At 40.4% G+C, this 16819-nt stretch overlaps 1 protein-coding gene across 1 annotated transcript in view; it reads left to right on the forward strand.

The window, feature by feature from the left end:
* The window catches only part of MYO5B (myosin VB), a 536371-nt gene that overhangs the window by 299436 nt on the left and 220116 nt on the right, over nt 1-16819 (forward strand). The window contains exons 8-10 of the mRNA XM_020972319.2: nt 873-980; nt 6526-6635; nt 13051-13316. Of these exons, the coding sequence (XP_020827978.1) occupies nt 873-980; nt 6526-6635; nt 13051-13316 (484 nt within the window). The remainder of the gene's footprint in view (nt 1-872; nt 981-6525; nt 6636-13050; nt 13317-16819) is intronic.

Here is a 16819-nt window from a genome sequence, read left to right on the forward strand (position 1 = left end):
AGAAACTAAAATTCAGTTAATGGAAGGAGTTATTGAAGGGGATTATAGTTTCTTATTCATTGTAAATATTTAGTAATTGACATCCAGTGAGGCCAGTGTGATACCATTTTCCTTGTTGACATAAAACTTCAATACGAAATATATTTGTACATGTATCAAATTTAGAAAATGAACATCCTTTCACATTAAATATCCCGAATGTTTATCTGGAATATAAAGATGCCCTCTTTTTTTTTTGTATTTTTCCCTTTCTCCCCCTTCTTTTCTCTCCCTGTTGCCCTCTTTTCTTCTCTGTCCTGTTTTTCATCTCTTCCCCTTCCATCTCCTCTGATTCTTTTTCCATCTAGAGTCTGACATTGGAATACAGCACATGGAGAGATAAAAACCTCTACTATAACTCAATCAGTAGCAGTATGACATAGTGGATAGAGCCATGGACTCGGAATCTAAAGGATTTGAAATAACTCATCTTAGGGCCATTTCTTTCTGAACTCAGAAATATAAAAATAAGAATAAAACATCATTATCATCATTTCTGACTTCTGTAAAGAGAAAAGTCACAGTCTTATTTTTTATTATAATCCATGTCTTCATGGCTCATATTTGCTTAAAACTACTACTTTCAATTGGTACAAGATGTTATTTGCTATTTTGTATTATCTAGTCCTCTCCCCATTCTTTCAATGTGTATGAATCAGAAGTCATCTGAACTTTGTGATTCTTGTGCCTGCTAGTAATGGAAACAAAATTCTTGGAGTAAGATGTAAAAAGAGGAGAGATGCTGTTGGATTGTAACATGAAAACTGCATGTGAGAATGACATTTTCCTGACACAACTTTTATACTTTCTCTCCCTCCCACCCCCCACAACAGCATGTGCTGAGGACTTTTTCTATGTTTCTCAAGGAAGAGACACTTCTATTGAAGGTGTTGATGATGCAGAAGACTTTGAGAAAACCAGACAAGCCTTCACTCTTCTTGGTAAGGGTTTGGTTTTTTTTTTTGGAGGGAGGGGTGGTAAGGGAAGCAAGATTATTAGAGGAGGAGAGTGTCTTATAAAACATCTTTGGGGAGAAAATCTTGGGGGAGGGGATGTCCTTTTCCTTCCTAGATTTGAAAAGATTCTAGGGTTTCTAGGATGCAGCCTCTACTTACTGAGACAGAAAAGTTCAGGGCTTCTTGTAGTCACTCAGAAACATTAGCTTCTCATTCCCTCAAGTGTAAAACAAATCTTGAGTTAGATTGATTAATATTCTGCCTCTCATCATCAAAGCATGGGTTTGGAAGCAGCACAGTGGAAAAAACTCTTGACTAATTCTTGAGAGACCCAGAATTTGGAATCACAGAGAATCTTTGAGATGGTAGAGACCTTTAGAGTTAACAAGTCCAAACTTTCAGCTAGGAGGGTGAAGGAAATCCTCCTAGAATAGCCCTTAACAGATTGTTATCCAGACTCTGCTTCAGTACTCTCAGTGATGGAGAGCTCCCTCCTTGTTTTATGAATCTGCCTTGTTTCATTGTTGGCATGCCTCCTGATTGTTTAAATGCATTCCTTTACGCTGAACAAAAATCAGCCTCTCTGTGACTTCCACCCATTGGTCCTTGTTCTGCCTTTTGGAGGCAAACAGACTAATGCTAACACCTCTTCCACAGGCCAGCTCCTCAGCCATTTGAAGACTAAGATCATGGATCCCCTTATTCTTCTCCTAGCTTTGCCATTCACAAGTGATTTCCCTTCTGCGGACAGCAAATTTCTCTTATATAAAACAAGAAAGTTGGACTGCATTTGTTGTTGTTGTGTAATTTCAGTTATGTCCTACTCTCTGTGATCCCTTTTGGGGTTTTCTTGGAAAAGATACTACAGGAGTTTGCCATTTCTTTCTTCAAGGACTGTATGGTTATAGTAATAGCAATTATAATAGCTAACATTTTTATAGTACCTTACATATATTATCCCACTTGATTATCACAACAATCTTGTGAGGTGATATTATTATTCTCATTTTACAGATGAGGAAACTGAGGCCCAGAGAAGTAAGTTTCAGAAGCAAGATTGAAAGTCAGGTCTTCTTGACTCCAACTTCAGCACTCTGTCTATCCATTACTCTAGGCTACATTGTAAAATGAACATTAGGGCCTTTTCTAACTTTAAAATTCCATTACTTCCTAATTCTTATTGACCCTTTATTGCTTTGACAGGCTTTCTCTTGACCTTATAAGATAGGTGTTTCTAGAATATGGTCTTCACCTCTTTGCAGTTCCATGTGCAGTTCTGCGAGGGCCAGGAAATGATATCCTACTCTGTTATTGCTATGGCTTTTAAATTCTTAATTGCAATCATGTAAGCAATCTTCATTATGATTTAATTTTATTGTAATTAAAAGACAGGACAAATTTTCACTTCAATTCAGTGGGAACAAAAATACTTCTGGAAATCTCCTACAACCAAGAAGTTGCCTTGGCCAAAACGTGGGGCGCGATTCATTAAGAGCTTCAATTAAATTTGTCCATAGTTGATCCCCAGTAGGGAAGTTGAGGATGTTTAAATGTACTTCTGAACCTTGGAAGGTAAGAAGCTAGCATGTTTATCCCCAAAATGTAGCTGTTGAAGAAAGGATGATGGATTGGACTGAACGGTCCAGGTTGGCATTTTTTTTTAGCTTGGAGTTAGGTCCAGATGTTACACAACAAGCAGATCCCTCTGTAAGGAGAGAGGAACGTTAGAATCTCAGCTGCAGAAGTCCATAGATACTGTTCAGTTTTCCCAGTAGCTAAAGGAGAAATTTAACTTGTTCTCTTTCCCTCATGTCTGCCTCTGCAATCCTTCTGTCCCCCCACCCCCACCCCAGGGCTCCCATCTTATGCCCTTTTATCCAAGGGATGCAGGGAAGAGGGCATAGGTTGGAAGGCTATGAATGGCACACAACATGACTGGCCCCTAGCATTACCTTCTGCTCATAAGAAAAGAGACAAGGCCTTTTAAAATTGTCTTTGTAGCAGTCATGCTGAGCAGAAAGTATGAGCCAGTACTTGGGGAGGCATCATTCCTTAGAAGATGATTAAATCTAGTGTAGAGCTTTAGAACTGGACTCTTGCTGAAAGACCTCAGTGAATGGTAACTAAAATGTTGGATGTACCAAAAAATTTTTTAGTTTTATATTTAATTTATGGAATAAAACAAGCATTTTCTTAATGTAGTATGATAAAAAAGATGATTGTATATGAAACTACAAATCCACCATTCACAACTTGCTATTCCCTTCAAATATACAACAAATTATGTAAGCTTTTCTCTTTTTCTTCTGGAGAAGGCTACCATTAGATACAAAATATGTGTGTGTGTGTGTGTGTGTGTGTGTGTGTGTGTGTATACATATATACTATGTATATATGTGAAATTATTCTATGCGTACTTCTATTTGTCAATTCTTCCTCTCGATGCAGATGGTGTCTTTCTTTATCCTTTGTCCTTTATAGCTAATTTTAGTACTTACAATAGACAAAATAAATTATTTGCTCAAAGTAATTCTTAAAACCATATTGCTGTTACTGTATATGATGTTCTCTTGGTTCTGCTCATTTTGATCTTCATTATTTCATGTAAGTTTTTCTGTATTTTTCTAAAATCAACCTGCTTATCATTTCTTACAGCACGGTAGACTTCCATTACAATCATATACCACAACTTGTTCAGCCATTCCCCAATTGAAGGGCATGCCTGCAATTTCCAGTTATATATACATATATAACATATATACTAAAATCTTAATGCAATTCTTGGCTTTAATAGCTTAAAACTGTACTATGACTCTAGGGACACCATTCTTTAGTGAACCTTTTACAAAACCCAAATTGTACAAATGATTTGTCCAAGGTCACGTTTTGGAAGTAGTAGAGTTGGGTTTTGATATCATGGCCTCTGGGGCAGCTAGGTGGCACAGCAGATAGATCACCAGCCCTGGAGTCAGGAGGACCTGAGTTCAAATCTGGCCTCAGACCAAGCACTTGACACTTACTAGCTGTGTGACCCTGGGCAAGTCACTTAACCCCAATTGCCTTAAAAAAAAAACACCACATACCTCTGAACTGTACACTGTAAAATGAAAGAACTAGAGCACAGGCTCCAGGTCACTGGGTGGATCCTGCAGAGATGTTCACAAAGCAATGGACAAGAATCCCACACGATGAGGAAGTGCAGTTGGATTGAGGTCTGCACCAGTGGAGAAGGTATACACACAAGAGTCAGGAGACGCTTACAGTACATTGAATATGCCCAATTTTTTATTCTTTTCCTTTTTTTCCCCTTATCCAAGGAATTTGTTATAGACTTCTACATTCAGGAGAAACTTAGAGATCAAAAAATCATATAACTCTAGGCCTGCAATACCATATAATCCCATTTCTCAGCCAGTACAAGAATCTCTACCATCCTCTGGCAGAGGTGGGTGACTGCCACACTACACTAAAAAGAAATGTATCTGGGGCAGCTAGGTGGCACAATGGATAGAGCACCGGCCCTGGAGTCAAGAGGACCTGAGTTCAAATCAGGCCTCAGACACTTATTAGTGGTGTGACCCTAGGCAAGTGACTTAACTCTGATTGCCTCCTACAAGAAAAAAAGAAAGGAAACCTATTCTATTTTTGAACCACCATAGTCGTTAAAATATTCTTATATTGAGTTAAAATCTGCCTTCCTATATACCTTTCACCCATTGGCCCTGGTTATATTCTTTGGGGCCACATCAGAACATATAAACCTCTTCTTCTGCATCAAAGCCTTTTAACTATACCGAGACAGCTCTCCTTTCCTTACCTAAATTTTGTTTTTTGTTTTTTTTTTGAAGTAAATATCCCAGCTTCCTTTAAAAAAATATTATATCATCTGGTTTCCAGGACCCTCATCATCATCTACTCACCCTTTTCTGAATATTTTCTCATCTTTCAGTGTCCCTTTTGAAGTGTTTCTCCCAGGGCTGGATACATAGCTCCAACTTGTCCTGACCAATATGGAACAGTGGGATTTTCACTCTCTGTAAATGGACTAGTCTACTATTCCTAATGCAGCCTGAATTTGTTTTCAGTAATGATGCCACATTGTTGGCTCATAATCCCATTTCTGTCTTTCTGAGACAACCTCAGTAAAGCAGTCAAGTCATGTTAGGGGTCTATCAAAGCAGTGGGTACTTACTTTACAATGAATTAGAGAGAAAGAAAAAGGAAAACATTGAAAGGCCCCAGTTAAATGGATACTCTCAAGCCCCATGGCCTCCTCTCCTCTGCTGCTTTGGGCATACTGGGGACACATACAAGACCAAGGAAGTTCTAAGTTTTATTTTACAGGTAAATAGAGGTCAGGGTTTTGCTTCCTGGGGAGGGGGTAGGGCACACTTATCTTCATGCCTAACCAGACATAGCAGTGGTGTTTTACCTTGCTTTCCTTTGACCAGTTGGTTGAATATATGTATACATTTATGTCATATGCATTTGGTCCCTGAGTCATTTGAGGGATGAGGGTTGGGGGAAGGGGCCATCAGTATTAATCAAAACTATATTGTGATTGCTTGTGTGAGTGGATGTGCATTATTCACTTCCTGAGTGATCTGTGACACTTTTTTCAATACAAGCTGGCTTTCTCTTGTCTCCCAGCCTACATGCAGGGAATACAAACTCACTCTCCTACTAGCTTAAGTAAAGCACGGGCTTTAATGCCTTAAAAAATATTCCATTATAAAAACTACAAATGTGTTTTTCCCATTATTCATATCTAGTGGCCCTGCATTCTCCTGGAAAATTGAAATTTAACTGTGTGTATTTATATCTATAGAGATTCAGAGAAAGATGCATATGAGCTATGTTTAAGGTGTGTTTCTGGTAGGTGTGGTTTAGCAAGGAACAGTTTGTGAAGGGGAGAGATGGGGGCGGTGCTTATAACTGGCTTGCCATCACAGCCCTTATCATAACAATCCCCTGAAGAGTCTTCCTTGCTTTCCCCTGATAGCCCTTTAGATGTGTCACAGATGTTTGCAGGAGATTATATTTGGAGAACGATTATTACAGATAAATTACCTCTCCTTATGGAACCATAAAAATGTCCTCAAAACGTTTGCTTGAAATGAAGTCCGAGATGAGTCTGTGTGATGGCCACCTCTGTTTTGCTGCCAAACAAGTTATAATGCTACCCTGACCTAGCCAATCTGACCCAGGTGGTTCTGGGTGAGGAGTTAATAGTTCAGCCCAGGACCCCTTTCACTCAGTGCTTTTCCTTTGAATGGTGATTACTTGTTGAGGGTCCTCTAGATTGTCTGCAAAATTGTTGGCTCTGAACGAAAATCTCACACACACACACACACACACACACACACACACTCACATGCACTCACTCTCTCTCTCTCTCTCTCTCTCTCTCTCTCTCTCTCTCTCTCTCTCTCTCTCTCTCTCTCTCTCTCTCTCTCTCGACAGCTAAATCTCACTTTCTGTCCTGCCATGGAAATTGGGAATAATTCATTTCTTATCCTTTACCTTTTAGGAGTGAGAGAGTCCCATCAGATAAGTATTTTTAAGGTAATTGCTTCTATCCTGCACCTTGGAAATGTGGAGATTCAAGCTGAACGCGATGGAGATTCCTGTAGCATATCAGTGAGTTGTATGACCATGCTAATGAAAGAATCCTTACTATTTACTGTGTGGTTTTATAGATTTATATCATTTATGTACTGCTCTCCACTCCAAAAATATGAGGGGTTATTTATTTCTAATCATAATGTTTTCTTAGCCTGCACTTGGACAACTGATGTGATTTACTGGGTGATGATGCCTTTCAAAAGGGACTAATTCCTTTTCATTCCATGTCCTTTCTGCAATAGAACTGATAAGTCAACTGACTCCTCTCCCTAAGGGAAGAGACCAGGTGGTCTTAGATTTGTAATATCCCCACCAAAACCAGGTCAGGGCTGGGTGTTTGATGTGTACCTATGGATATTATCAAGTGCCTCCAGGCACATTGTACCCTATGAAATGCTGTCACCAGAAAAGGCTTTGTGATTTGTCCTGTGAAGTTTGAATTCAGTCAAAGGGCCGCACTTGAGGACCTAGAGGGCCATGGGTGGCCTCAAGTCCACAGGTTCTTTACCCCGTTAGACATTCCATCGTGGGGATGAAAAATAGCAGATACCATTCCTGGTCTCTGCCTTCAAGGATTTGTTTTTATCTAGTTAGAGAGACAAAACACATACATGAGAGCAGCTATATAGACAAGTAGAAGTTTGAAGCAAGAGATACCTATAGTAAGGCCAGATCAGATTGTTGTAGTTAAAGAGCTAGTCTCTGTAATAGCACACCTGAGGACTACATTCATCAGCACATGTTTTCATTACTGTGTATCTAACTAATTCCCCAACTAGATTACAGACTTCTTGAGGGCATGTAGCAAGGATGATGTCTTATATTATCATAAGGCAATGCTAACACAATGCCTTGTTAAGCCCTTATGCTCTATACATTACTGGTTGGATGACTGACATCACCTTTTAGTACCTTAAGAGAAACTTGGGAAAATCAACCAACCAGTTGGCTACTTTTAATCAGTCATTTGATCAGTAAGCGTGTATTAAGCACTCACTAGATGCCAGCCACCATGTTCAGTGATGTAACATAAGCCTATCCTGGATTTAATCCTTTGCTATGTTCAATGGCATATACAGAAATATAAGGCATAGTCCTGGATCCAAGAAGGTTACAGTTTATCTGGTGAACTCTAAACTCTAGGGAAAGTCAATAGAATTGTAGAAAAATGAACTGAGCTTTTTTCTGTGTATCTTAACTAGGTGATTTTTCAGTTCAGCCAGTAATTAATGGGAAACAGCATAGTTTCATCAAAAGAATGCTGGACTTAGAGGCAGCTAGGTGGTGCAGTACATAGAGCACCAGCCCTAGAGTCAGGAGTACCTGAGTTCAAATCCTGACTCAGGCACATAACTTACTAGCTGTGTGACTACTAGCTGTGTGACTCTGGGCAAGTCAGTTAATCTCAATTGCCCTCACAAAAAAAAAAAAAGAATGCTGGACTTGGAGTTAGGAGATATGGTTGCAAATCTAGGATCTGGCTCTTGCTGTTTATGTAACTCTAAGTAATTTGATCCTACTATAATTAAATGATTAAATTTCATAGTTCTCATCTGTAAAGTGGGGTCCACAATACTTGCACTATCCACTTCACAGAGGTGCTGCAAAGAAAATGCTTTTGAAATCTCCATGGTGCTATATAGGATGTCCCAAAAGTCTTAGTATTTCAAAGCTCTAATAGCTGGGAGACTTTTCACTGGGAAACTCTTGGGTTGGAGAGATTCAAAGGAATGACAGATGATGCCCCCTAGGGCATTTTGGTGATAAAAGTGAAGATCAGACTGAAAGAAGTTCTAAATGGTAGGAAGTCAAGGTTAATGAAGAAGACCAGAGAAAAAAGGGATACCCACAATGCCTCGTGATCGTGAAGTGGTCAGAACCTGATTCCAGGTCTCCTAATTCCTCCTCTACATCCCTGTCAGCAGAAAGACCCGGTTTTGATTTATTGCTACAAGACAAATGTAGGTGGCTCTTCTGGACAGGCTTCCCCATAGTGAGCAGAACATCCCACGCTGGGCAGTTTTTATTTTTAATTAAAACATGAAAATGTGCTCTGCAACTGCCACTGTTGCCTTGGAGATGCTGCAACATACAATAACTTGGACACCAGAGGCAATTTGCTTCCTATACTTGGCAACCTGGACCCATAAAACTCATCTGTTCCCCACAATGAAGAGATTTTAATGGATTTAGCATCATTTAATTAAGCTTAAATGTAATTGCATGATGCTAAATCAGCCTGTTATCACTTTTAATCAGTAGTCAGAAGGGCATGAGAGATCACATATGCTCCATTTATCCTGTTCCGGAAGCAGTAATACCTTCATCTGGACTGGGTTCTCCCAAGGAGCACATCTAGCTTTCTTCTTTTCTGTGCTCCTCTGATGTTGTATGACTAGGCTCTTGGATGCCTATAGTAGTTGCCTTTCTCAGAGTCCTCTCTGCCTGGCACCTCATTAAACTCACATTTTGCCAGCCTCAGTGAGAAAGTAAGCAGAGGATACTTGGGCAGACACTGTTGCCAGGAGTACATTTGAACATCAGGGGATCTAGCCATGGTGCTAAGACCTTGTCTTTAAGCAGTTCTTGGGAGCCAGTCAGCATCAGCCAGTGGGAGGCTTTCCAGCTCGAAGCCTGCCAGGAACCCTCTGGTCCCTTTATGTGAAGATGGATGGCTTTGGGTCAGGGGTGCCCACCTAGGTAGGACAGGAACATTTTATGAACCCACATTGCTGAGCAAGTATAAAAACCAAACAAATATCCAGCATGTCTGGACAACTAGCCAATCCAAGAAATGCTATTGCTATATAGACACAGAGGAAAGACTCCAGCTGGTGATCAGGAAACCTAGCCTTTAATCTTGGTTCAGCTTTCCACTTTCCAACTGATCTTGGACAAGTGACCTCAGGCAACTCACCAACCTTGACTGGGCCTCAATTTCCTCATCTGTAAAATGAAGGATTCAGAAGAGATATTCTTGAAGGCTCCTTTTAGTGCTAGTGTCTTATGATAGCTTATTTTAAAGTTTATCATATTTTCCTCAAGACCTTTCCCAGTGCCCTCCACTTCGACCCCTTCTGTTGATGTTTTCCTTTCCTTTTCAGGTGACCTTTATTTATCCATTATGTATTAGCAGCTGGGGGAGAGAGGGCAGTGTGTGGCAGGGCTGGGAAGAGTTGTTAAGAAAATATTTTGTTAAAGTTAAAATGCTATATAAATGTAAACTTTAGCATTATAGAATTTTAGAGCAAGAAGGACCTTCAAGATCATTATCTCCAAGCCTAAGTGGCACAGTGGATAGAACTCGGGGCCTAGAGTCAGGAAGACTCATCTTACTGAGTTCAGATCTGACCTCATACACTTACTAGTTGTGTGATCTTGGGCAAGTTACTGTTTGCCTCAATTTCTTCAACTTAAAATGGGTATAATAACAGCACCCACCTTGCAGGGTTGTTATGAGGAACAAATGAGATAATATTTGTAAAAAGTGCATCACGCAGTGTTTGGCACCTAGTAAGTGCTATACAAATGCTTATTCCCTCTCTCCCAAACCCATCATTTTACAAATGAGAAAACTGAGGTCCATATATACTTTGCACCTTGTTAATTACAACTGTCTCATGCTCTCTAGAATTTATACTGCCTTTTGCCTTTATTTTAAATCCCCAGCACTGTAGCACAGTGCCTGGCACATAGTAGGCACTTAACAAATGCTTACTGATTAACCAAAATTGTGTGAAGTATTGTAGTATGGGTTTAATTACTCCCCTCTTGCAGGAAAAGAAACCAAAGATTTTTCAAGATCACACAAATAATGATACTGTCAAAATTTGAACCCAGGTTCTCTGACTCTGAATCAAACACTCTTTCAACTACATCACTCTGCAGAAATGGGCTGCCTCAGGGAGCTAGACTTAAGGAGGAAAGTAGCTTGGTTGCCAGTGTTCATTTTCACAGAACACGCTCTCATTTAAGTCTTACAAGGCAGCCTCATCAGAGACTTGTCCCACGAGCAATTTGGAGCCATTATGTGGTGGCACATCTTGTTCTGACAGATTTCATTTCATCCTTAGAGTTAATGAGCTTTCTAACAGGCTCTCTGCCGGGTTATCAGCTTCCCCAGGTGGACATAGGCAAGAGAATGAAGAATGACCCAGACAATGAGAGAGGCATCTCACAGAATGAGCTAATTCTTAGGAAGGGAATACATACTGAAGGAGACACATGGGTTTTCTTGTAGGACCTACATACTGATCTCCATTAAGCAGAAGAATCTTTGCATTTAGTTGAACTTTTCCATATGGACATTTGAACACAGAAGCCGGGAACTTGAATTCAGGCAGTTTTATTGATCTCAGTACTGGTCTCATAGTAGGCACCTAATAAATGTTTATTGATTGATTTTATTGATCTCATTTAGGATACTGGGTCATAGACCTAGAGCAGGAAGAGATGGGCCCAAGAAATTATCTAGTCATCCCTCTCCTCATTTTGTAATTGAGGAAAGTGAGGCCAAGGAGGTTAAGTGACTTGTAGAAGGTTTCACTGGTAGTGAGGACCAGAGGTGGAATTTGAGCTTGAGTCTTCTTGACTCCCAAGCCAGAGCTCTTGAGCACCCCTTGAAAGAGAAAGATACAAGGAAACAGTGTTTGCCCTTAGGTAGTTTACCTACTGGGCAGCTAGATAGTGCAGTGGATAGATAACCTGGCCTGGAGTCAGAAAGAGCTGTGTTCAAATCTGGCCTCAGACACTAGCTATGTGACCCTGGGTAAGTCACTTAGCCTTGTTTGCCTTAGTTTCCTGATCTGTAAAATGAGCTGGAGAAGGAAATGGCAAGCCACTCTGGTACCTTTACCAAGAAAACCTCAAATGGGGTCATGAAGAGGCAGACATGACTGAAATGACTGAATAGCTTACATTCTACCCCTGAAAAGGGGATCTTGGGAAGGGAGGCTTCCTGGGTTTCTGAGTGAAGGTCTGGAGGCAATTCCCACTAAAGCACTTTCCTGCAACACCCCCAAGGGGCTGCAGATAATAACAGTAATAATAACAGTAAAAGTTAATATCTAATTCCAGTGTACCACTGACTGCCTCTATGACCTTAGATTTATTCTTCCTCTTTTCTGAACCTCATTTTCTTCATCTGTAAAATGAAGGATTTAAGCTAAAAGAGCCCAAACACTCCCTTCCAGTTCTGTGATCTTTGGGTAAGGTGTTCTGAGTGGCTTCATAGCCCCATGGAATTTAAAGCTGGAAGGGACCTTAAAGACAGACCAGTGCAACCTCTTCATTTTACAGCTGAATTGAAGTGACTTAAACAATATCCTGCTGGTAGCAGGGAACAGAGCAGGGCCCCTCTAACTCCCAATCCAGTGCTCTGGCCACTACATCAGAGCCATACCATGCTAATTCAAAAGTTAGTTCCCAATCTTTGCTTTTGACTTGACAATAACAGAGCTTTGCAGCTTTATTGAATTGGGTTTTTTTTTATACTCCCAATAGAGTTGAGTGCTTTCAGAACGTTAACAAATCGAGCATAATCCTGACCCTTTTCTGGTGCTAGTTTGGAAACCTTCCCAGGTGTGGTTAATATTAATGGCACCATAGAGTTTGAGCTGGAAGGTGCTCTAGACAGGGGTTGATGGCACCCAAAGGCCCTCCTAGCTTTGGATCTTTGTTCTTGTGACCTAGTCCAAACCCCTCATTTTACAGATGAGGAAACTGAGGCCTAGAGAAGGGCAATGTCTTTGTTCAATGCCCCATCATGTGAGTAGCAGAACCAGAATTAGAACCTAGTTCTTCTCACTCCTGATCTTAGGTTAGGAGTCTCAAGTAAGAAGATGAAGTCAGGTTTCCCTTTTAAGACCCAAGCTAAGTCCTGGGTATAAGAATCAGTAAGCCTAGCTTGTGAACCCTCTAGCATTGCCCTCCTTCACCCTGAGTGTTGTTCACTGCACCCACTTTCACTTTAATGGCTTACAATCTCTCAAAATGTCACTCCTCATTCTATTTCCTTCAGTCCTGTATCCCTCCCTGCCAATTAGCTGGTGGCAGCCAGTGACAGATGAGGAAACCAGCAGCACCAGAGAATGCCAAGGGTGATTTTTAAAGCTGTAACAATTTGGTTATTAGCAAGTGTAATGATCATTCCTATGGCACCCATCTGGTTCCAAATTATATCACTGTGTAGCTTATGCAAGAAACTACAGGTGTAGGAACTAACATTTATGGGTGTAAATAGAATTCTATAATGCTAAAGAGGGCAAGGCTTATTTGGTCATTCTTGACACCTTCTCTGGGGGTGACTGAGACATAGATGAAAATATGTATTGCATGAGGTGGGTGAGGGGTGTATGTGTGGGTGGGTGTGGGTGGCATGGGAATGTAACTCATTACTCTTCCACTAAGTTACTCCATCTCTCTGTTTCAGCCCCAGGATGAACACCTCAGGAATTTTTGTAAGTTGCTGGGGGTTGAGCACAGTCAGATGCAACATTGGCTGTGCCACCGAAAACTGGTGACCACCTCTGAGACCTACATCAAGACCATGTCCCTGCAGCAGGTGGTCAATGCCAGGAATGCCCTGGCTAAACACATCTATGCCCAGATGTTCAACTGGATCGTGGAGCACGTCAATAAGGCTCTGCACACCAACCTCAAGCAGCATTCCTTCATTGGTGTCCTTGACATCTATGGGTAGGCTTTTGAGAATTTTCTGCCCTAGCTTCTTCTTCATTGAGTATTATGGTTATGATTATGATTATTACTGTTATTACCTAATAACAACATGTATATGGTGACTTAAGGTTTGCAAAACGCTTTACAAATATTATTTTATTTGGAGCCTCACGACAACCCTGTGAGGTAGTGTCATTATTAGCCCCATTATACAGTTGGAGAAACTGAGGCATGTGGAGTTTAAATTACTTACCCAGGGTCATACAACTAGTATGAATCTGAGGCAGGATTTGCACTCAGGTCTTCCTGACTCTGCGTCTGGTGTTCTATCCACTGAGCTACCTAATTTATTAAAGAGTGAGGCCTCAGGGTGAAAAGGAAAGAGAATTGTATTCCTCGTCAGAGGGTCTTGATTTAAATCCCAGCCGTGATGCTTATTACCTGTATGAACATGAGGAAGTCACATCACTTTAATGGTACTGTTTCCTCATTTGTAAAGTGAAGGAATTAGATGGTCTCTTCTAACCCTAAATCTATGATCCCATGATCTAGAATACACCACAGCTGTCTCCCACACTTGATGGAGGAAGAAAACAGGACCAGAGAGGTTAATTGATTTTTCCAGTCACACAGCTAGTAAGGTGTAAGAGCCAGGGTTGGAATTCAGATCTCTTAATATGAATAGCCCACATTTCCATAGCTCTCCAAAGTTTATAATGGCTTCCTTACAGCAACCTTGAAAGCTCAGTTTACTGTCCTGTTTCTGTTTTCCTGTTAGAGAGGTTAAATGATTTGTCCAAGATTGCACAAGTACTCAGTATCAGAGCCCAACATTCAAACTCAGATCTCTCTCAGTTCCACTGTGGCATGATTCCTCACTAGGCTTATCATTAGACAAGGTGACTTTGGGAAATCTTTTTTCTGTGCTATGTACATTATATATAGGGAAACCTTATTTCAGACTCTGTGTTGCATGTGAGATATGTGTTAGATGGAGTCACTTGTGTCCTGCCCCCACACCATCATGGGCTGCAGCTAAATATTGAGCTCATTGGAAAAGCTTTTTTTTTTCTTTTGACAAAAACATCTCATTTTGTTAAGTGTTCTGGCTAGGAGAAGGTGATGTATTAGATTGTGAAAGGAGATTAGGCTTATAATCAGGAGACCAGTAAATAGCTCTGTGAGAATGGCCAAGCCATTCAACCTCTCTGTACCTCAGTTTCCTCATCTATAAACTGAATTAAATTAGGTCCCTTCCAATTCTGGGATACTGTGATATGGGGGTTTGAGAAATAGCACCCTTGATTCCCAAATGAATAATTAGACTTATCTTCTCAATCACTGGGAGATTTCTGCTTTGAAGAATTTTAGGAGGTTTTGTTTTGTTGTTAAAGTTTGGTGACTCTCTTTAACTGCTTGCCTTCACAGGAAGAACATTGTCAGAACAGGGTAATCATTCACATGAGGGATTTTAGGTCTCTGGCAATCAAAAGCTGGGAATGAGCCCTTGAGGTTGAGGTAGCTGTGAGCTTGGTAGAGACCCCGAGGCATTATCAGATGAGTTCCAAGAAAGTGTTACACCTAAACCCAAGGAAGATCACAATGATGTTTTTTTTACCCCATGGGACATGCTCCTCCTTTGGAAACAGTCCATTACAAAAGAGTTATCAGTTGGGTAAATTGGGATAGGGTCTCCTTTGCACCTGCACATTTCTTTTGCTCTGACCTAACTTCTTCCTATGGGGAGGCCAAGAATAGATTAATGCCTATTAGATCTTTAAGTTACAAAAGTAATGGCCTCTGACTAAAAATAGATTAATGCCTATTAGATCTTTAAGTTACAAAAGTAATGGCCTCTGACTAAAAATAGAGACCCTGATACATGGAAGCACCCTCGTGCCGCAGTAAACAACTGCTGAGTGTGCTGAAACTAGGCAGTCTCCAAGAGAAGTGTGTGTTGGGACCACAGTAATGGGAAATCCTGTTGAGCATGGAGACTCAGACTAGGAGGATTCTGTATCAAATACAATGACCTGTTCACTTTTTTTATTTTTAATTTATGGAATAAAACAAGTATTTCCTTAACATAGTATAATTTTTTAAAAAAAGATGATTGCACATGCAACTGCAAATCTCTTATGACTTGATGTATTCACTTTTTAAAAATTCTTATTAATCTTCTGTGTGACCATTGCTCATGTATAGAATTAACAGAATGGTAATGTAGAAAGAGCATGAGATGGGAATCAACCAAAATATTCCAAGACTCCCCTAACCCCCTCCCAGGGAGCTGCCCTTTATAATAAAAATGAAAGAAAAAATTAAGCAAAACTAATCAACAGGAGATGATAAGCCTAACATTTATGAGAACAATAACAATAGTAATAGCTTGCATTTGTATTGTGCTTTAAGGCATGCTAGAAGTAACATATGTAATTTCCTTTGAATCTTACAACAATCCCTAAGGAAGGTACTAATATTAAAACCTTTTTATAGATAAGGAAACTGAGGCTGAGAGAGATTATGACTTGCCCCAGGGTCTCACAGCTGAGTAAGTGTCTGAACCAGGATTTGAACTTTTGAAGATTTTTCAATCCAGCCCCTTATCTATTGTGCCATCTCTCTGCCTCAATCACAAAGAAAAGACAAAGAAATTATTAGGACAGATGATGGTAGCTACAAACAGTAATAAGGCACCCCCAGAGAGACAGGGAAGAACAATAAAGCCATCTTCTCTGGGTCCCACTAGACCAGGGGTGGGGAATCTTCCACCTTGAGTCCTCTTGTGGCTTTCTAGGTCCTCAAGTACAGCTCTTTGATTCTTTGACTGAATCCTTTTATTAAGGGGATTTGTTCTGTGAAGTTTGGATTCAGTCAAAGGGCCACACTTGAGAACCTACAGGGCCACGTATGGCCTTGAGGCCACAGATTCTCCACCCCTGCACTTAGACCATTCTTGCTGAGGGTACATTGAAGCTCCTGGTTAGGCAGAAAGATCTGGAGAGTTTCTAAGCCTCAGCAAGAGAACATGAAGGATGGCAAATACCTTCTGAGCCTGAAGCTATAGTGAGGGAGAAGCAAGAAAAACTACAAAAAATCATCTTTCCCCTACAAGAAGCAATCACAGGAGAGAGGAGTCCACGCTCTAAAACTGCCATTGTGTGTGTGTGTGTGTGTGTGTGTGCTCACACGAACGCATAGTTTTCCCCAACTTCAAAATGTATAGATTTCTTTGACTCTTCCTGCTTCCCCATGATACAACTATATAGCGTGTCTCAAAAGTTTTAAGCTTTAAGACTTTAAAATTGCACTAAAACTTGAAACCATACCAAGAGTTTTGGAGCACCATGCATAGAAGTGTTTTGTTTTCTCATTATCTACCTGAATTGGTCTGGAAGTGGTCTTCTTTTTCTGCATATAGACCAGAAAAATAATTGCCTAAGAAACCATTATCTTCTTCAAGGAACAACCTAATAAAATAGGTAGAGGGAGGATACCTATAGTGATCCATACTATAGACT

The sequence above is a fragment of the Phascolarctos cinereus genome, unplaced genomic scaffold (assembly GCF_003287225.1).
Source record: "Phascolarctos cinereus isolate Bilbo 61053 unplaced genomic scaffold, phaCin_HiC Scaffold_4;HRSCAF=312, whole genome shotgun sequence".
NCBI lineage: Eukaryota > Metazoa > Chordata > Mammalia > Diprotodontia > Phascolarctidae > Phascolarctos > Phascolarctos cinereus.